Raw genomic sequence first — 22,528 nt, 5'->3', positions numbered from 1 at the left:
CGACGATACATAAGATGATTGAAACGAAGTGAGAGGCTGTTTTTTCTAACTTTAAAAAATATAATATAGTATAAGAATTGAAAAAAACAGCTATTTTTTATGAGGCCATTTGTTGTCATTTCTATTTTTTTTTATAATAGTAAAATAGGCCTCTTAAGTCTATTTTTACTTAAAGTTTTCTTGATAAATATACAAATAACTTTACTTAAAAATTAATAATATATTTATTTTTCATTTAAATGATCAATAAATTTGATTAAACTTAAAATTGAAAAAGATTCTCAATTTTAAGTTTAATCAAATTTATTGATTATTTATATTATTTTAAGTGAGTTTATTTTTGTATTTTATCAATAAATTTTGACTGAAAATAAACTTAAGAATCCATTTTTTATCATTTAAAAAAATAGTTATGTTTTTTGGTATTTCTTAGAAACTCAATGTTAAATATGGTAATTGACGTAAACAGAAGGGAAGGGGTCAAATACCATAACATTTGAATCACGCAATATTTTGCTTTTTCGTGAAAATTGAGCACCGATCGACACATTCCCGAAAAATTTTAATTCAAGCTTCTCTCCTTTGTAAAATCTACACGCCTCGAATCTAACAAAAGAAAAGCACCTGATAGCAATAAGAAAGAAGATTAGAAAGAGTATATATACTGATCATCATTAATAAAATCAGCACTTTTTTCTTCTACATTTCTTTGTGTAATATATTATCTTATCGACAATATATATATATATATTTATATATAAATTTATTGAGACAACGAGTGCAATGAAGAACATGATGAGTAATGTTGAGAAGGTGAAGAGAGAATTGTTTGCACACGTCATGAAAGGTGAATGGGAGAAAGTCATAAGTTTATACAAGGAAGATCCAACGGCTCATGGGGTACAGATGACCAAAACAGGGCACACGGCGCTGCACATGGCAGTCTCCGAGGCCAAAGATGAAGTCGTTGAACAATTAGTAAAAGCCATACAAACTAATAATAGTAGTAGTAGTAGTAGTAGTAGTAGTAGTAGTAGTAGTGAGACTGCTTCCAAATCAAGCCCACTGAGCGTCGGGAACGAGCGAGGACATACGGCCCTCCATTACGCGGCAGCGATGGGGGACGTCAAAATGTGCAAATCCATTGCGGCTGCCGACTCGACACTCATCGGCGTTGCCAACAGGTAGGGCGAGACACCCCTCTTTTGGGCAGTTATGTACGGACAACCGGATGCTTTCTTTTGCTTAAACTCCATGTGCTTGGAGCATGAGCAATGCTTGTCTTATTCTATTAGAACAGAAGATGATCAAACTATTCTTCATTGTGCAATCTTTGGGGAGGATTTTGGTACGTACGTACCAACCTGTTTAGTTTTTAAATCACTATAGATTAATTAGCTCAGTTTAACCGGTGTATTTAATTTATTTTTCGGTACTTGGATAGTGTCTGATATATACTCAATCACTCGGGCTTAACAGAGTTGGCATTTAAAATCATTCAAATGTACAAGGAACTTGTCAATCATCCTGATAAGAAAGGACATTCCCCTCTCCACACTTTAGCGAGCAAGCCCTCTTGCTTAACAAGTGGTATATATCATAATCTTGGAGGATGGGACAAAATTATTTATAACTGTAAGTGTATATAAATACTTTTCTTATTAATCCATATGTTCGTGTTATATGTATATATAACTTGCTTTACATCTCAAGCAGCTAGGGTACGTTCTTAGTGCAAGCTTTCCTTTAAGGAATCATCACCATTTAAAACGATATATATATATATATATATAAATTCATATATCCGTTCATAATTTTTATGACAGGGAGAATTATATGTAGAGGACACATTTATATGTGGTATATATATTTTTATATGTATGTGTGCGTTTGAGTCGAGTCTTTTTAACTTTATTGAGACTAATTTTGGAAATTTGCCACTTGTATTATCTTGTTTGATGATTATATATACATATATATATATATATATTCATTTTTACTGTGTGCTATATGATTTGGAAAAGTATGCTCCCGATGAATTTTACAATTAATTCCGTTCACAGTCACATGTAACTTATCACTTTCTTTACTAATTGTCTTTACTTTAATGAGCTGTAGAAAGGAATGCCTATAATTATTGTTTGCATTAGGATTAATTTTGGCATTAGGCTTAAACCATTGCCCTTATGTTAGGATATAATTATTCTATGCGTTAGGATTAATCATCTCAAAAATACATGTGTACTTATATAAGACTAGGTAGAAGAAACGTGCAATGCACGTTTACTTAATTTTAAAAGTGTAAATATGCCTATTTAAACATGTATTTATTTTTATTATATTTTTTAATTATCATATAAATTTTAAATAAATAAAAAATATCATAAAATTAAATAAAAGATGTTTAATATAATGTATGACATAAATGTATTAAAAAAATTAAGGCAAAATATTGTCTATAATTTTAATAAAAATTAGTTCACTTTTTAAATATATATATATATTAGAATTAATTATAGTTGTATAATATATATAAAAATTTATATATCAATAATCTCTACATATATGACATCTAAATACAACATTGACATAGATATATATATATATATTTATATGGCTACATGACATATGCATATAAATTATAATAGTATTTAAAAAAAAATTAATAATATAAATAAAAAAAAATAGAAAAAGTCATAGTGTAAAGTAGTATACATGCATTAACTATTTTGATTAATTAATTAATTTTTGTTGAAGTTTATGTTTATTCTAATTTTTGAATTTGACAATGACAAACAACAAATATATTATATGTTTAATATAATATTAATATTATATGTTGATTTTAAAGTTAAGTTTGTTGCTAGTAGATTATATTATATTATATGTTTAATATAATATTATTCTAATACTTAAAGTTTAAATTTAAGTTTAATTAGATTTTATTTAAGTAATAATACGTATGATTTTATTATTTTTAAATAATTATCACAAAAATATCATATTTTAATTTGTTTAATTATATATTTATTTAATTTTAAGTCAATATCTCAAATATATCATATTTTAATTTTTTTAATTATTTATTTATTGAATTTTATTTAAGTTTAAGTCATATTTATAGTTAAATATAAAAATATTTTATTAAAGTTAATATAAAGAAATAAAAAAAAACTGTTAAAACAAAGAATTATATACTTATAAACAAATATATATATATATTTATATATATATTTGTAATATAATTTAAAGGAGAGGAATATACGAGGTTACTAAATTTGTCGCCACAATATTTTGGAAGGTTTATATATAGATCACAAGTTTAAAAGAATGCCGTCGAACGCAGAAGTGACTAATCAAAAAGACAAACTCAATCATCCAGGACACCATCAAATTGGTAAGTACGTCTCTTCTTTTTTGTTGCCCCTAATTTATATAAATAAATATATATATATATATATTTATATGCATATGCATGTGATGTATAATATATCTATTATTACAAATACTAAACAACCCCATTATTAGGTCGTTCTTATGTATTTTATGAGCGTTTCGGTCATTAGGAACTAATAATAATTAATCCTTAGAAAAATGTTTAATAATATCTGATCTTGTACATTAGTACAAAAATCAATTTAAATGCCTCTTAATTAATATAGATTCCTCTTCTTTCTTTTTTCTACTCCTGCTTTGCTTAATTTCTTTCTCGTATTTATTTATTTGGCTTTGTTTCGAAATAATAACTACTGTTTATTTAAGTGAGTCTCTCATATATAAAATATACCTGACCCAATAGAAAGTTATGTATAAATAAAAACATGTGATTTTGAGATTGCACTTTGTTTTAGTGAAAACTATTCAGCATAAACATATATAATAAATGGGTAAAATGGAAGAAAAAAATTACATCCATAGGAATTTATTTATTTATTTTTTAAAAAAAGAAGAAGAAATATATATTTAAGTATTAAAAATATTGAGAGAATAACAAGAAAAGAAAATAAAATTGACAAAAATACAACAAAAAAGAAAAAGAAAGAGAAACTAGTACATATAATAAGATTTAGTTGCTATGCCCTGAACTCTAAACCGTGATAGATGTATAATAACTATAGCTTAGGTGGTCGAAAATTAACCTTCCGCCATCGTTTAGAAATGATCTTCATCATTTATAATAGATAATAATATATATTATAATACACAAAATAACTCCCTATAATTTTATATAAAAATCATATAAAATAGATGGATCACTCTCATTAGATATACCATAAAAAAAAATATTTCCATAGTTATGCGATCACAATTAGTTAAATTTAATAAGTTATACTTAACATCCACAATTTCTCAAACTAAATAACATAGTAGAAATGCATTTTATAGACCTTAATGGAATCAAAATAATTCTTAAGTCATACACTTGCATTGAACATAAAACCTTTAAAGAAACTAGGTTGGACTAAACTAAGGTAAAATCCAACTTTGGATCATCTGTCCTAGTATCCACTAGAAATTGTTTAGATTTAACAATTCTCAACTTATTTGTCTTCGAACAAAACTCTATCGATACTCATCTCAAGAGTAACAATTATACTAAAACTTAATCAAACCATTATGAATTGTTGACGGTGAGAACTCGTTAACGATGTTAGGTCGGAAAATTCAAAGGTCAATAAGAAAATAATGAACCTAGAAAGAACTTAGAAAAAACTTGAAGAAGAAGAGTGTTGAAAAAAAATGGAGAAAAATGCGTATATTGCTTAACTGCCTGTGTATACAATGCATTTTCCAACCCCTTTGCTGGAGGGGTGAAGATCTATTTATAGTGGAGCTCTAATGGCTCCTAATACATAGTGGTTCCAGGGGACAAGATTGTACATATGTACACTCTTTCAGGTAGTGACATAGGTCGTAGTGGTGCAGAAGGTTGTGGTGTCGACCCCTGTACATGGTCAAATGTATGCAGGTAGTGACTCCACCCTTTATACTAATTCGTACAACTACTACTTGTCTAATACAGATGTTAGACTCACGCCTCTGTCCTCTTCACGGTCATACATCCTATACCTGTACGCCTGCCTTGTGCCTGATGGTCATTCTCACATTTCCAAGATACACCTTTTCTCCAAGTTTCCTTACAATTTTCCAAGTGTAGGAAAGCTTGTGAGTCATCATCAATAAAACACTCAGTCGTCTTCACCAATTCTAGCTTGACACCCAATGATGATTGTGTCTTTACTAGTGTTCCTCGTACACATATTCCTGAAGTTTTAGACTTTACATGTAGTGAGAAGCCACGGCGAGGGTGTGCCTCGTTGATGGCACCTTCTTCAGAAAGGGAAGTAAGGCCTTTTCAGCGAGGCACGAGGTGCATGTGATGGGACAAGGTGCCTCGCGCGAGTCCTCAGGCTGGCAAGACGCAACGTCTCGCTTGGATTCTTAGGCGCAAGAAAGGCGTCCTCAACTTTTCTTCAGGTGTGTGTTTTGGCACCTGTGCATATTGGGCCTCGCTATGTGAGGCCCTTATTCCTTCTAGGTATGCGGCGTGCGGCGGGAGTATTTTTCATCTAGGCGAGTTGGGCCTCACATAGCGAGGCCCTTGTGCATTCGAGATTTGGGCGTATTCTCATGAGGGTATGGGTGCCCATCTTAGCGCAACATAGATAGGTGCGAAACCTATGTGGTGAGCGTCTTGCTACGCGAGACATCCCTTTGGGGCGTCCTGGTCTGAGGACTTCCGCGTGCGGGGAGGAGGCCTAGCAAGGCACTTGTTTCTTCATTTGGCATGTGGCCGTGGGGACTTACAGTACGTCTAGGCATGTTAGGAATTGCATAGCAAGGTCCTCATGCCTTCGGGACTTGGGCATGCGTGGAGGAGGCCTAGCGAGGCTCTTAGCTCCTCAGAGGCACATAGGCGCTGGTGCCTTGCACACCTGGCCTCGCATTGCGATGCCCTTAGTAAAGGTTGTTGGGAATTGTGCCCTTAAAGCAATTATAGTAGACAATGATTTTAATGAAATGAATGAATGAATCGAATGATTGTATATATGTAGCTTATGTACTATATTATTGCTAATAATATTAAGCAAATATCAAAAAATTCCCAAGTTCATCTATGTGGTCTCAATCTCATATTTGTATGAGAGGATTGAGATTAAGATAATGAAATAGTTCGCAGTAAAATAAAGTTATGGAATCTTTAGATTAATTACTGCTAGTACAGTCCACTAGTATTATTAATATATGTGACCTGGATCCGGGTTACTAGTGTAGTAGGACACTTTAGTGGAGGTACTTTGCATGTTGAGAGTATGTATAACTATACTAGATGTGATTTAATAATACTTGTTTAAATATCGTTTCGTAGTATTATAAAACACATCAACTAATGATCATATACAAACTTATCTTAATCCTGAAGTTACTATGAACTCCTATATATGTCACTTGCTCATTTGATTCATGCGTTGCGGTTTGTCAGAATGATCAGGCTAAGAACTATTGTTTTGGGGACTTAATGATGGCTGGGGATATAGATTAACAGACATGGAGTATATACCTTCTTATATATTGAATGATGATTCCCTTTTAAGTTGGCTTTTGGAACTGAAAATGTTATTGACGTCAAATTCATAATCAGATTATGAATTAACCTTCACTAGTAAAGTCAATGGTACACTAGGAATCAAGATATAATTAAAAGGGTAAAAAGGTAATTTTATTCCCACTTAATTAAGGATCATCAATAGATGATTATTTTGTATGTAATCATTATATTAATGTACACTTTATGGTTACAATAAAGTACTCAGTAAATATATGCCTTTAATTCTTAAGAGTTCAGTCTCATATTTATAGTTGAATAATCATGAGATTAATAAATATGATTATTGAATCAAAGAGTTTTGGTTAATAATATTTTATTTATTGGAGCTTGGAACTATTGGTCCATAGGTCCTTAGGGCGACTCTATCAACACTAATCAATGTAAGAGTTGATACAAGGGTTAAAATATGAATGGTCTATTTGAGAGAATATTTATTCTTCAGGATAAATGTGCAATTATGTGATAATTGAAGTTACACAATTTATTATTGCATTTGTGCAATTTTCAAAATTGTGTCGAAATAGAATAAATTGATTTTAATCAATTATTTTATTTAAGTGTGAATAGATAAATATGGATAGTAAAAAATGGTGTTGATTATGATATTTATTTAATTAATAATAAGATGATAATGGAAATTCAAATTTTGAATTTTGAAAATTAAGTTATTATCTTTTCCTTAAAAAGATGATACATTATTATGATTTCTAATTATTAATTAATTAAAATAAAAATAACATGAAAAATCAAATCCCATTTTTCAGGGATAGGCCACACGCATAGGGCTTGGACTGCTCTATGCATGTGGCACTTCTGATGTTATCAGATATTGATTTTTATTTTTATTATTAATTAAATAATAACACATTTTAAATGGGGTTTTAAAATGGAATGCTAGACTTTGTCTTTTATCATCATCATCATCATCATCATCATTATTATTATTAAAGATGATAATTTTTATTTACTATTATTATTATGATAATAATGTCTATATATTCTATATGATAGAAAAATAGAAACAACAAGTCACAACAAGTTTTTACAGAGAAGAAAAACTATCATCTTTTTCACAAAACAAAATCCTTTTCTCTCTAGCCTGTAATCAAGAGTCTCATGTGTTGAGAATACTTTTGATTCAAAAAATTGATCCTTATTCTCTATGTGCCCACCCACATCTTGAAGTGTAGAGAATGCTTTGTAAGATCTAGTGTGAGTACTCTAGCGAGGATAGAAAGTTCAAAATATATACGAAAAGATTCAATGATTCTTGATAGACTACAAGAGGTAAATCGTTTCATATTATTTTTCATATACATATTATATATTAATTAACATATTGCATATTAAAGGATCCTTATATAAATTTTTTTGTTGTATATCATTACAGTAATTTCCGCTGCACACTAGGAATTGTTCCTAACAAAGGGTGCCTTGCACTTGGCCTCACATAGCTAGGCCCTTAGTCGGGGGTGCCTTGTGCTCTCGACCTCATATGGCGAGGCCGAACTTTGCGGCTTGGCATGGGATGCTTTAAGGGATAATTTCCCATATCTACACTTGCCCCTGAGTCTATAAGTATACTTGTAAGTGTTCTTGTAGACTCTTTCATATCCATATATTGCTTTACTTTAAGAGGCGTGGAAGGCTCAACATTGGTGTGTTATCTTGTGGAATATGGAGAAACACAAAATGCATTTGGGTGGTGTGTTTCTTTGTATTTCATAAAGAAACACATAAACCAAATAACTAAGGTGGTGATCCATGTGCACCCTTGTAATTAAATGAGGGACAATCATCTTCAATTGCAGATCCCAAAGCTACCAATGCTTTTGATCTTCACCATTCACATTAGATTTGATCCAAAGGCTAGGGAGTCTTGGCTCTCCCTATAAATTCCTTAAGGCTTGAATCCATTTCTTTACACCAAGACTTGCTTAGCCTAGTGGTATTCCTTATAAGCTATTTCCAAGAGCTCCAAGGTTCTATCCTCTATAGAAGCACTCTTGAGGTACTTTTCCCCCCTTTTTCTTTTTTTTTTACTCATTCATCCTTGTCCCGTGCAAGTTTTTAACGGCCCACGTCAATATGATTGCTTCTTGGAATGACAACTAACCCTGCAAACCAACATGAGTCTTTCCAACGTGCTTTGTCCTTATTCGCACGCTTCCTGAGAAAACTTCCCAGGAGGTCACCCATCATGAGACTACTCCAGGTCAAGCATGCTTAACTTTGGAGTTCTCAAGTAATGGATTACCGAAAAGAAGATGCATCTTGTTGGCATAGGTAGTACTTATCAATCCATTTAAGTCTTCTTCAATTGTGTAGTCCAATACCTACACAGTTTTAGAATCATCACAATTGACCTTCCCCAGGCAATGTGGGATTGCACAACTTTACCCGATATTTTCCCCTACGGATCATGGGATACTGACTATCACAGGCCCGCCCTTTCATATCCAAGGGTTCGTCTTTTCACATCCAAAGGCCCGCCCTCGCATATCCAAGGATCTGCTTATGCACATCTAGGTATGCTTTTCTTTCCCGATGACCCATGTGTGCTTTTCTTTGGTTTTATACGAGGGCAGAGGTCGTAGGTTCGTATTTATATTTTCCTTAAGAATTCCTTGTGCCCAAGGTGTGCTAGGCGTGTATGCGTAGGGTTATTTTACCTTAATCACACCTTTTTCGTTTTGTAGATAGAGGGTTGTTTTCACGCACACACGTCTGTCGAGTCTTAGTTTTCCATGGCATATGGACGGTCCTTTAAAGTCTCTCCTGGTGTTAAACCTATAGAGTTGTCATCCTCTTACTCCAAAGCTGATACCCATAAACCCTCCATGAACACGGGCGTGTGAATGCACTACCTGCAGTAGATATCCAACCTTAGGCAAAAGATATGAGGCCTTGAGAGTGAGCTCAAATTTGTCACTGGGGGTGAAGGCTTCTCCCCATGGCATGAGTCATATGTAGCCCAGCAAAAATTGACTCTTCAGGACTACTTAGTTGAGATTTCCTACCCAGAAGAAAACTTGCCTCCCGAACCTCTTTCTCCTTATGGCGAATATGGTGCCAGAGTCCTTAATGCTAAGGGCCCTGCCCACAGGGGTGCTGATGGAAATCCACATGGGCCTGAGTTTCTTTGCATGATTTTTCCCTCGTTTCTTTCTCCATCTATGACCAGACATTATAGGGTTAAACAACATGTAGGTAGACATAGGACACACAGGGAGCCTTCTAAGGGATCAACGAAGTCAGTTGCTCACAAACCACGTCTTGTTTGTATTCAGGTACCGAATATGCCAAGGAGGATCCCAACGATTTTGAGATTATGGACATTGCCCCCACCATGACTTAGACTAAGCTTTCCAACATGTTGAAAGCCCATCAACTATCGTCAAATATCTACTACACTATTATGACTTGTGCTGCCGTGCGTATAACTCGCCGGAGGGGTTTGTAGCTTTTAGCGATTATGTGATCAGATCTAGGGGTCCATGCCTCTCCATCCCTTCTTTGTGAAGGTACTTAACTACTTCGAAATGACGCCTCTCTAGTTGTCACCTAACTCGGGGGTCATGTTGAGTTGTTTATATGTTTCGTACAAGCAAGTGCACAAGCATGGACCCTCGATGAAGGAGGTCCATCATCTGTTTACTTTGAGGGTTAACCCATTGGCCCCTGCTTTCTACCAACTCCAAAACGTCGTAGCCCTCACAGGGTGCCCCCTCGTGGAGGGTTCTATCTCCCACAAGGGTTCGTGGAAGAGTGACTTTTTCTTTACCGATAGTGTGTCTACACAACATACTCATTTCAACCAGTCAAGTAAGCTTGTTGTTTTCTACTTTTTTTTTTTTTACCTTTATCCTTTTCCTAGGACTTTCCTTACTGAATTCTTTCCTTTATTTTGTTTTTAGGTTGTGAGGGGGTATAGTTGGTCCTGTCTTGGGTCCTGCGACATCCTAGCGTGTAACAACGATCTTGGATGTCCCATCCACACGCAAGCAGGCAAGTTATCTTTTCAATGAGGGAGACCTCCATTCATATGGGTTGTTGTCTTCTGATAAGACGATTTCCTTGTGTTCTGTCTCATCCACACTTTCTGATTCAAAGGGTGCAGATGACGACGACGAAGACTACCACTATTCTGGTGATGATGTGATGGATACAGAGGATGAGGTTGAGGTGGATTTAGAGAATTACTCATTTTTAAGGTCCTTGACTAATAAGTGCAATGAAGGTGCAGATGATGGATGTGCTGACGATGTTACTTCTCGAATCCCGTCATCTACAATAGGTGATGAGTCTATCTTTGTTGTTCCTCATCCCTCTTCCTCTGTCCCCAAGAGGAACTTCGTCCTGCCCTCTTTTGACAATTCTCTTCCTCTCTTGGAGGTGCACTTGGGATGAGGATTCTCGGGTACCTCACTTCCCAAGGAGGTGACTCCTTACACTTCTGCCCCCCACACTTCTATCAATGGGTCAGGACCCTTTCAGTCTCCTTCTCTATCTAGGCATACGTCCAAAAGTGTACGCGCTTCGCCCCATCAAGCTGGGGGCATCCTTTGGAGGCCTAGTATAGAGAGGCCATGGGCCACCATATGGGGAGGATTACTAAAGCTCTCTAGCAATCCATGTACGATGTTCAAAACAATGATTTGGGTGAGGCTTATCTATGAGCCTCTATCTAGGTATGCACCAAGACATTATGCCTATCATTTTTATTAGCACCCGATTGTTGACATTTTCTTATTCTTACTTAGGCTTCCATCTTGGGACATTGCTTCGTTACCTCCAGTTCTTCCTCAATGCTGCGCTTGTAGTCTTAGCTAGAAGTGGAAATGGGGGACCTTTCCTTGGTCAGGATAGAGAAATACAAGTTAAATGCCCGAGTTAGCGATTTGGAGGGCCAGCTTGCTGAGGCAATTCACAAGAGGGATGTTGCAATAGCCAAGGCCGCCTCAACCTCTCAATCTAACACTACGCTTGAAGCTACCATCCAGTCCCTCAATGAGAAAATTGGTGTTCTTGAGCTTGAGCTGGTGAATGTCGAGAACAACATAGTCGAGTGAACATTGCATGTCGTGTGCAGAATCGATTCCAACGTGAACCTGTCTCCCTTTGGTGAGTATGCTACTGAGAAGATTGTCGAATGGAAAGGTTGAGGTGGAAACCATATGGACATCTTTGAGGCTCATCTTTTGTCTTCTCAGGAGGGGTGTCACATGACCCTCTACCTTCTCTTTTTTTGCATGGAACTTCTTAAGTCCTCTATCATGAGTAGAATTTTTATATTTAGGATCCTTTTAAGCCCGTTTTCATGTGTGGAACTTTTTTAAGTCCGCCATCATGTGTAGAACTTTTATGCTTGGACCCCTTTTTTATTTTTGTAGTAGCTGTGAGGATGTATTGGCCCCCTGAGCCTTAATCATCCTCTTTACATGTAAGGGACTTTGATAAGCCATTTCTTTATGATGAATTCCTTATGTCCTCTTTCGCATGATGACTATAGTTTTTTTGGTGCACCTTGACTAAATTTTATTTTTTACGGACATTTAACCCTTTGGGTTTTTGCCATCCTTTTACAATTTTTCCTCTTGCTTGTTATTTTTGTTTGAGAAGTGTCCTTCTCGTTATTAGGCATAGTGTAATGACCCACTACTCTAGACTTTTTGGACCATTAACGAAACTATACATAAAACTTACATTTTTGCGAAAATACCATAATTTATCAGAAACTTGTAGAAACAAAGTTTACTTTCATAAAATAAGTAGGATATGGGTACCCATTGTCTTTAAAACAAAAATAACTTAAAAACTAAAAAGAGTTACATAGAAAATGCGGAAAATACATTTAAAACCATAAAAGCATAAACAAGACTACATCCTCGAATCGAATAACGCTCGGCCCCTTGACTCCATTCACCATCGATACACATCCTCTAAGCGTCACGAATCTTTCCGCCTCTAAAGCTTATTTTCCTGCACATAAAACAGAAAGGAATGAGCCTAATGCCCAGCAAGGAAAAATCTAACACATAGTCATAAACATAAACATAATTTCATAATAACGTAAAGACATATCATAACACATAATTCACTTATTATAATGGCCATTATTACTTGGGGTCCCATAGACTAAACAAGCTTATGCCCATGAGATTAGTGGGGTCCTACCAGCTAAATAGGCATATGCCCACAATCTTTTTGGGGTCTTGTTAGTCAAATAGGGCATAAGCCCAAGCCTACAACAAACACATGCATAACAAATTCATAACACATTCATAACATATCATAACATAACACATAAGATAACATAAACATAAACATATAGATTCTAGCCTATTTTCCTTACCAAAGTTACCGGGATATAATGGACTGAGTTGGGACTTTTGGAACACTCCTAAAACCATAATGAACAAGAGTGAGTTGAAAGAAGGAAAGAGATGAAATGAAAGAGAATAGGAAGACTAAACCATTAAAAGAAAATATGCTTACCACAACTTAAGTGCTTAAGAACTTGGATTCCCTAACCAAAATAAGAATGAGGTTAGGAAATTGAGTAGAAGACTAAGAGAAAGGAAACATAATACAGAAAGGAACTAGAGTTTTGGTTACCTCAAAGATTTGCAAGGTCAATCTAACCTCCACCGAAATACTATAGAACTCACTTCCCAAAGTGTTTGATAAGCTTATGATGTTTAAGCTTATAGTTTTTCCCCAAACCAGGTGTTTACACTCTCACACTCACTTAACACTAGCAGCTTCTGAACTTAGAGAAAATGGTGAATAATGGCTGGGTACTAGGTCCTATTTATAGAGTTTGGAGATGAAAAGATCTTGATTTTACTTGAATAAAAATAATGGATTTTTAGGTGAAAATCATTTGAATAATCGTTCAGCAGAGGCTGAAGACTCGTTCAAAAGATGCTGGACTTATGAAGAAGTTTGAATGGCTGAAAGGAAAAGAATTCAAAAACAATTGAACATATGTTGAAGGAGGCGATATATCGCCCCCTGTAGGCGATATATCGCCTGGGCCAGTATGCCCGAGGCGACCGTGCATCGTTTCGTGTTTTCCATATCTACGTGCTGCGATATATCGCCCCCTATAGCTGCGATATATCGGCACACGCTGAATATTTAAACATACTTAATCCTTAATCACCATTCATAACATGTGTTTAAAATCCTATTGGTTGATGTCTAAACCTTATAATATAATAAATATAATCCTTAATATCAGTCACTTTAATCAAACCTTAGGTTATACTTAATATTCTTAAACTATAGATTAAACTTAAAAAATCTATAAGTACTACTATGAGTGTCCAAATAATTCCCGGTCTGAACCAAAAATCCACAATTACAAAGATAATACTAAACATACTATAATACTACTAAATAACTAGCTAAGTAAAGTTCTTGGACTCTACACATAGTAATATTTTTACAAGTGTATCTTTTAGGACCCTTTTTGGCTAGACGGATTGGTGGCCACTCTAGGCTTATCGGTGGACGTCCTCCATGAAGCCTTACCCCCCGTGGAGGTATTTATCCTTTATCAGGAGGTTATCCTTGTAGAACATTTTGACTCCTTTTTACAAGCGTCTCTTTTAGGACCCTTTTTGGCTAGATAATTGGTGGTTGCTCCAGGCTTATCGTTGGACGTCCTCCTTGAGGCCTTACCCCTGGTGGAGGTATTAGCCTTTATCAGGAGGTTATCCTCGTTGAACCTTTTGACTCCCTTGATACCCATAATAGTAGCTAATCCTCATGAATTTAAGAGATGCTTTGTAAGTTTTTTTTTTCTTTTGCTACGTATCCTACCCCCTAAGTGGTTGGCGGGATTTATCTCTTCGGGCACCTTGATCATTTTGCTCTTGTATACATGCTATGTCTCAAGGTCAATGAAGGTGACCTCTTTGATTCACTACTGAAAAAAAGAAAGTCTTACCAGAGGAACTCCATGAGACATTCAACATTTTGAGCACGGGTTCCAAGGAGGGCTCAGACATGTGAAGGGTTAGGCATCACACAAGGGGGGGGGGGGGGGGGGGGGCGTCGAGGGACCTTTAGCGCACGAGTAACCTCTCACTATGCGAGGGGGTCCTCCTCATGCAAAGGACTCCTTAGTTGTATCCTCATGTGGCCAACTCCTTCTTGTGGTCTCCTTGAGAGATTCTCATTGTTTTCACATTCCCCAAGACTTTGGGATATAGTCCTAGTGAGTTTGACTTCTTAGCTGCCCATCCTAGTATTTTCATTGCCATTAGTTTCTGCAGCTTTGCAGCTGTGCAAAGGGACATGATGTACCATTCTCTGGCTTCTTTTTGCTATCCTTTTACACTAGTCACTTCGCCTAGGGTCGGTAACTTCATGGCCTAATGGTAAATTGATGCTATTGCCTTTATCTCTCTTAGTGGGGGCCTTCCCAACACTTTGCTAAAGGTGGATGTTCAATCTACTACAACGAAGCTCGACATTATTGTTGATTGCTTTGATTGTTCACCCATGGTAAGGGACAACTCAATAGCTCCAAATGGTTGAATTGAATCACTAGTAAATTTGTATAGGGAAGTAACACATGGTTTCAGGTTCTTCGTTCCTAGACCCCTTATTTCCAAAGCTTGGCGATAGAGGATGTCTACTGAGTTGCCATTATCAACTAGAATTCTATGGATCCTAATGTTTTCCAATTGGACAGTTAACACCAAGGGGTCGTTGTGAGGAAAGTGTATCCTTCTTGCGTCCTCCTTATTGAATGTAATAGGGTCATTCTTTCCTTTAAAACTCTTCGGGGGTCACTCTTCTAAACACATTTTGTTAATCATCTGGTCTCTGATTATCTCTCCTCACATACATACCAAGATGCCCCCTATGAATGAGCTCTTCAATCTCAATCTTGAGATGGGTACACTCTTCGGTGGTATGGCCTATGTCTTTGTTGTATTGACTATATTTGCTTGGGTCCCTCTTTGACCTATCATGCCTCATGGGTGTTGGCCTTTTGAAGGGGACCCAATTCTCATTAGTGACGAATATATGTTCCCTCAAATAGAATGTATATGGAGGAGGTCGAGGCTCGTTCCCATACATGCTCTTCTTTGGGAGGTGATCTCTTCGGTTATCATGTGTCATTTTCTTCTTCACGTCATCGGAGGTGTCCTGAGATGAATAGTTTGGTAAGGGTCCAATCCTTCCATCCTTGAGATTCTCATGCCCGTTTTCAACTCTGTTGTCTTTCTGTACTCTTTCATAAAAATCATCTTGGTCTGCCACTTCTCTCTTGAGCATGTTGTCCCAAATTTTACTTCCGGGACGCACTCCTGTTGTGATGATCATTTTGAGTTCGCCCCTTTACAAGCTCCCTACCTTTGCTACCTGCATATTGAACCGATGGATGTAACTTTTCAAACTCTCATTCTCACCTTGTTTCACGTTGGCGAGGCTCGTACCCGACATAGTGTAGTCGCGAACAACGTGATGATGTTGAAGGAACTAATCGGAAAATTGTTGCCATAACCTGATGGTTCTTGCTCTCAGTCTTTTGAACCACTTATATGTAGCTCCCTTTAGGGTGACTGCAATACAATGACATCTCACCCTTCTATTGAGCTCGCTTAGCTTCATCAGGTCATTAAAGTCATGTAAGTGGTACTTAGGATCAGTCGTTCCCACATAAGGGGTCATATGTGGCTGCTTGAAATTGGTGGCTAGTTGTTCTACCTGGATCTCTCAGGTGAAGGGCAACTCATAATCAAATTCGTCATCATGCCCTCATCCTTTGATGTCGTGATTATCTTACTTCTGAGGGTTCACTTCTTGGAGTCAAGCTCTTGTCTCTTTTTGTTCAAGGAGTTCCTGAGATAGGAGGGGTCAACTTTCCCTTTCTCTGTGTCCCTTGGAGGAGCCATATGGGGTGTCATCCTCATGTTTGAAATTCTTTTATTGAGCTTCTCTCTTAGGTCAGGGGGTGCTTTCTTAGGTGTGACTTCAGCTTCGTTCCTTCGACTAGCATAATTTCTCAGCCTCTGCTCCTGGGGTTGCATCGTTGGTGTGGAGCCCTCACAGTTCTTTCACCGAGGAGTGTTGCTAGTGGAGTGTCGCGTCTTCTCGTCATCTATGGGGACGGTGGTTTCCCTTGTCCTGTGCTATTTCTCCTTACACTTGGGAAAAGGCATGCCTGACTTCCCTTTCAGTAGGCCATTCATAACATCTTTCATGTTCTCTAATGTAGTCTCTAGCCTTTGATTTTTATTGTGTAACAAGTGTATCTCATCCTCATAAAAATGGTTTCGGGAGCTTGAGCTCATCGAGTGTACCCAGGGACTCTCACCAGGCCTACGTGTAGAGGGACTAGGGTCCTGATGGCCGAAACACAATGCTATTGGTACTGGTTGAGGTGAAGGGTGTGTACATAGGCTACCCACAGGGGCGACTGAGGGTGCTCGGTGATCCCCATTGGATTGGATAATGGGAGACGACACTTCTCTTTCCCCACCAAGGGTTGGGTGTCCCTTTGGTGCACCTCCGTTCTGAGGTGGTGGAGGGTCTCTTATGGAGGCCTTCAACTGGTCTTCGTCCATCTGGATCTCCACATCTTGTAACTCTTGCATGCGTCTTGATCGCCTTGGCATCTGTCCTAGTCGAAAACAATGGAAGAGAAATACCTTTACCTTTGTCCTTCCCACAGATGGCACCAAAATGTTGATGGTGAGAACTCGTTAATGATATTAGGTCAGAAAACTCAAATGTCAATAAGAAAATGATGAACCAAGAAAAAACTTTAAGAAGAAGAGTATTGAACAACAATGGAGAAAAACTCGTATATTGCTTAATTTCCTTTATATACAATGAATTTTCCAACCCCTTTGTCGAAGGGGTGAAGATCTATTTATAGTGGAGCTCTAATGGCTCTTGATACATAGTGATCCTAGGGGACAAGATTGTACATAGGTACACTGTTGGAGTAGTGGCACTGGTCGTAGTGGTGCAGAAGGTTATGGTGTCGACCCTGGTACATGGTCAGAGGTATTTAGGCAGTGCCTCCACTCCTTATACTAATTCATACAACCAATACTTATTTGATATGAATGTCAGAGTCATGCCTCTGTCCTCTTCATGGTTGTACATCCCGTACCCATACGCGTGCCTCATACCTAGTGGTCCTCACATTTCCAAGATACACACATTCTCTAAGTTTCCTTACATTTTGCTAAGTGTAGGAAAGCTTGCGAGTTATCATGAATAACACACTTAGTCGTCTTCACCAATTCTAGCTTGACACCAAATGATTATTGTCTCTTTACAAGTGTTCCTCGTACGCATATTCCTGAAGTTTCTGACTTTACATGTAGTGAGAAGCCACGACGAGGATGTGCCTCGTTGGTGGCATCTACTTCAGGAAGGGAAGCAAGGCCTCTTCAGCAAGGCACGAGGTGCATGTGATGGGACAAGGCGCCTCGCGCAAGTCCTCAGGTTGGCGAGACACAAGGTCTCGCGTTGAATCTTGGGCGCAAGATAGTCGTCCTCAACATTTTAAGCAGGCAGGGCCTCGCTATGTGATGCCTTTTTCTTCGGGCGTGTGTTTTGGAACCTGTGCGTATTGGGCCTCGCTATGCGAGGCTCTTATTTCTTCTTGGTATGCGGCGTGCGGCTATGAGAGTATGTTGCGTCTAGGCGAGTTGGACCTCGAATAGCGAGGCCCTTGTGCATTTGAGACTTGGCCGTATTCTCATGATGGCACGAGCGCCCATCTTAGCGCAACACCCATAGGCATGCAACCTATGTGGCGAGCGTCTCACTACATGAGGCATCCCTTTGGGGCATCCTGGTCTGGGACTTCGGTGCGCGCGGAGGAGGCCTATACTTGTTCCTTCATGCAGCATGTGTCCACGGGGATGTATGATGTGTTTAGGCGTGTTAGGCCTCGCATAGCGAGGCCCTTGTGCCTTTAGGACTTGGGAGCGTGCGGAGGAGGCCTAGCGAGGCTCTTAGCTCCTCAACGACACATAGGCGCGGGTGCCTTGCGCACTCGCCCTCACATTGTGAGGTCCTTTATAAAGGGTGCCTTGCACCTTGCCTTGCATTGCGAGGCCCTTAGTCGAGGGTGCTTTGTGCACTAGTCCTCATATATCAATCATCATAGGCTCCGACTGCTTGGTATGATCACAATGCTAGTACGTTTGAATAAAAAAAATATTGTACAAGTTCAAGGTCTGTACATCTATAGGTACATCAACTCGCCACCTAATCAACCCCAATATGATGCCACAAACACTATGTGTGTATAAGTAATAATACGTATAAGCATCTTGGAGTAAGGTTCTCATTGATTCAACCAAAGTACGCAAAACTATTACTATAGCATATTTCTTTTTGTTTTTAAATATTTGCGAAGCCTAGTGACCCATTTTTTATATTCCCAAAATCAGGAGTATAATTCCATGAGACGCTCCAGATTGAACTAAATCATGATGTTAGATCAATTTGTCTACTTAATTAGTCACACTTTTCCTATAAGCATAAAATGAAGAGTTGGGTTGTTGGGCTTTGTTCTCCTTGACGAGCTAAGTTTGATGGTACAAATAACTCGTCGATTGGATGTCAAAGGTGTTAGAAATCTAAGTTTAAAGTTACAATGATCGTGACTTCGATTGGCTTCTCTGGGCAGCTGACGATGAATAAGGAAAGGGTGCTTGGCGACTGGGGTCGTAAGCAGGAGGTGGAGTTTCTAAGTTTAGGCTTGTCTCTGCTGAGGCGATGGAAGGTGGCCATCCGTGGTAGAGAAAATGGTTGCATTTTCACTTGGATGAAGCTCATGTGTATATAAAGGAGAGAGAATGGGAGATATCATGCATGTGGGAGATAAGGGAAGAAATTGAGTGTTAATATGCGAGAAGTAGGGCCCACCTTATAATGCCCAAACTTTGCGACTTTCTAATTCTTTGCAACCAAGCCCTTATCATCTTTTTCTTAACTTTTTAACTTTCAAATAAAATCTAAAAATTAAAATATTCTCATTTAAATCCAAAATAATACACCACATTTTTTTGTATAATTTCCGAGGTTTAACATTAGTGATACTAGCAACGATAGCTGGAATATATTTTTTTTGTCGCTAAAAGTATGTTGCTAGAAAGTTTTTCCTAGTGACGAAACACATACTGTATGTTTTCACTAGAAGTTCCAGCGATGACACAAGTCGTGGCTATAAAAATTCTATTTTGTTGCTAAAACCCCTCAAATTTTGAATAATTATGAATATGAGATTTTCTAGTGACAAATTTATTCACTTATAGTGAATTGGTGGTAAGGATACATAATTGAACCAAGAAAGTTTGATTTTGCATGTTGTCTATAATTCAATGATGATGAGTTTAAAGAAATAATTATAAGTGACAAGGCCACACTTTTATTTTGTAGTAACCATAGGACAATCATCAGAGTATATAGAGAATCCTGAACGCGGGAGTACGCATACAAGTAGGACAGGTACGTATTCACATGCTTGAGCCTTGTTATTAACTGGCACGACTACGACTCTAGTCCGGACCGACTAACTATCAACCGTCATCTCACACCCGGATGAGGCAGCTTTATGCAATATTATTATATGGAAATATTTTTCAAAGCAAATATAGAAAGAGAGATTAATTTTTGGCTGAAGAAAGATATATATATATATATATATAATTACATTTCGCTATTTTATATTAGCTAAAGCGTATATTCTGCATCTAATAAATATTAATGTACAGATGATGGCCATGGCTTCGTTCCGGTTACTCATGCTACTTGCCTAAACCTGGTTAAGTTCATATACAAGGCAGTCCTGATCACTTTTGGATACGGTTTGGCTCCCGTACTTCTCAGTTAGATAGATATAGATTATGCATGAGAGGAAGAGATTTTTTACCGAATCTCACGGTTTCTTCATTGATTAATAATAAAGAATATACATGTTTTTTATAGGATATTAAAACAATAATATACCTCTCAGCTGCCATGGCATGGATTATTAGTTTATCTTGATTGTCCTTTTAAGTATTTAGTCTCTTTATATAAATGCTTAATTTAATTAGGAGAATCAAGGATAACTAAGATACGTGAAGAGAAACAGAAGCACTTATCCGCAGCTCACATTGTGGACGAACTCTTAATACATTCTACTATGTATGATGATGAAGTAGTCTCTGCAGGGCAGTCTGAGACCAATGAAGGTTTGTTTAATTTGATAAGATATTATACCCTCTTATTGTAAGCTTATTTCAAGTCATAATAATACGTGCATATGTGTATTGGTTCAAATCAATTAATTAATACAACTTATGTATTTCTAATTATAATTTTTATTAATTATAACGCATGTGTTAATTATTTTGTATTTTTGCTTCTGATCACGCACATGCATTCATGGCAGAAGAAAATGATAAGAAAGGTACCGAAACAACCAAGGAAACTGCCATATTAATAGCGGCCAGAAATGGCGTGTCAGAGATTGTGGAAAGAATTCTTCAGAAATTTCCGGTGGCGATTCATGATGCGAACCATGAAAGGAAGAATGTTCTGTTACTTGCGGCGGAGAACCGGCACTGGGAAGTGTACAAGCTATTGCTAAAGAGGAAAGTGCCGAGAGGCCTTGTGTTTCGGAAAGTGGACAATCAGGGAAACACTGCCTTGCATTACGCTGCAATGCTTGCTAACAAAACTAAGTACTTTTGGCCTATTCCTGGTGATGCTCTTCAGATGCAGTGGGAGATCAAATGGTACAAGGTACTAGAATATTGTTTATCAAGTAATATTAGACTTACATATAAATAATTAAATATGAATATAAATGCAGTTTGTTGAGAGATCCATGCCACCACGCTTCTACTTACGCCCCAACAAAGATTGCAAAACCCCAGAAGAGATCTTCTCCGAAGCCCATGTACAGCTCGTCAAAGCTGGCAGCAAATGGCTAACGACAACCTCAACGGCCTGCTCCGTCGTGGCCACCCTCATCGCCACCGTGGCTTACGCCAGCACCACCACTTTTCCCGGTGGCACCGATGAAAAAAGCGGCAAACCAACCCTTGAAAAGCAGCCAACATTCAATCTTTTCATGATATCATCACTGGTTGCCCTCTGTTTCTCAGTCACCGCCTTGATCATGTTCCTCACTATCCTCACGTCGCGGCACCAGGAAAAAGATTTCGGTACGGACTTGCCTAAAAGGCTTCTGCTGGGCTTAACTTCGCTCTCCATTTCCATAGTCGCCATGCTTGCTTCGTTTTGCTCTGGCCATTTCTTCGTCCTGGAAGATAAACTCAAGTACGCTGCCTTTCTGGTGTATGCGGTCATATTTGTACCCGTGTCCCTTTTTGCTGCTGCCCAGTTTCCATTGTACCTTGATCTTGTTCGAGCTACGTTTTGGAGCCCATTTTGACACTACTTGCCTTATAAGTAGTAATTAAAGCTATATATTCTAATCAAATAAAATATAAATGTAATGCCGGTACATAGTTATATTTATTGTTGGTTCTGTTCAATATAAATGCTCTGAGAAAATTTGTATGAACCAAGAAGAAAAGAGACTTCCTTTTTTCAGAAAAATTTGATCTGACTTAGACAGAGAAGAAGACCCCCTAAAACGGCTAAACGTTTATTTTCATTTAATCAAAATAAAAACCGATACGACACCCACCAGCCACCTCAGCTCGGTCGGACGGCGGTGGCACGCGCGTGTGGTGGTCAAGTGTGTGAGTTCTCACCCATGCGCACAAAACTGGGTACCCCTTGGGGCACACCCCAAGACATAGCATTTGCAACTTATATACACTCCTTGAAGAGTGTTTCAATTTCATGTGGGACTTTTCCCATATCACACACAACTCTAGTGTTTCAATTTTTAATAATTCATATAAAAAAGTT

The 22,528-nt window shown here is 37.6% G+C and overlaps 1 protein-coding gene across 2 annotated transcripts; it reads left to right on the top strand.

Annotated features, from left to right (window-relative positions):
* The first annotated feature begins 756 nt into the window (after positions 1–756).
* On the top strand, positions 757–22,210 carry LOC133791537 (ankyrin repeat-containing protein ITN1-like). Of its 2 annotated transcripts, none has more exons than XM_062229462.1 (7): positions 757–1,348; positions 1,480–1,635; positions 20,039–20,107; positions 20,374–20,466; positions 20,698–20,835; positions 21,036–21,381; positions 21,459–21,710. In XM_062229462.1, exons 1-7 carry the CDS (start codon positions 1,216–1,218, stop codon positions 21,577–21,579), a joined length of 1,056 nt encoding a protein of 351 aa, XP_062085446.1. In that variant the 5' UTR covers positions 757–1,215; the 3' UTR covers positions 21,580–21,710. The 2 variants fall into 2 exon arrangements, with proteins under 2 accessions (XP_062085446.1, XP_062085442.1); XM_062229458.1 differs by having other exon boundaries at positions 760–1,348; positions 21,036–21,388; positions 21,459–22,210.
* Positions 22,211–22,528: the final 318 nt, after the last annotated feature.

The sequence above is a fragment of the Humulus lupulus genome, chromosome 1 (genome assembly GCF_963169125.1).
Source record: "Humulus lupulus chromosome 1, drHumLupu1.1, whole genome shotgun sequence".
Lineage (NCBI taxonomy): Eukaryota > Viridiplantae > Streptophyta > Magnoliopsida > Rosales > Cannabaceae > Humulus > Humulus lupulus.
This window is presented reverse-complemented; position numbering and strand designations above follow the sequence as displayed.

Bases quoted from the DNA above. Each gene is read 5' to 3' on its own strand.
- LOC133791537 (XM_062229458.1), top strand. From the start codon at position 1,216: ATGTACGGACAACCGGATGCTTTCTTTTGCTTAAACTCCATGTGCTTG. The intron at 1,636-20,038 runs GTAAGTGTATAT...TTTATTTTGTAG, and splicing joins GGACAAAATTATTTATAACT to TAACCATAGGACAATCATCA. The intron at 20,467-20,697 runs GTTTGGCTCCCG...TAATTTAATTAG, and splicing joins CCTGATCACTTTTGGATACG to GAGAATCAAGGATAACTAAG.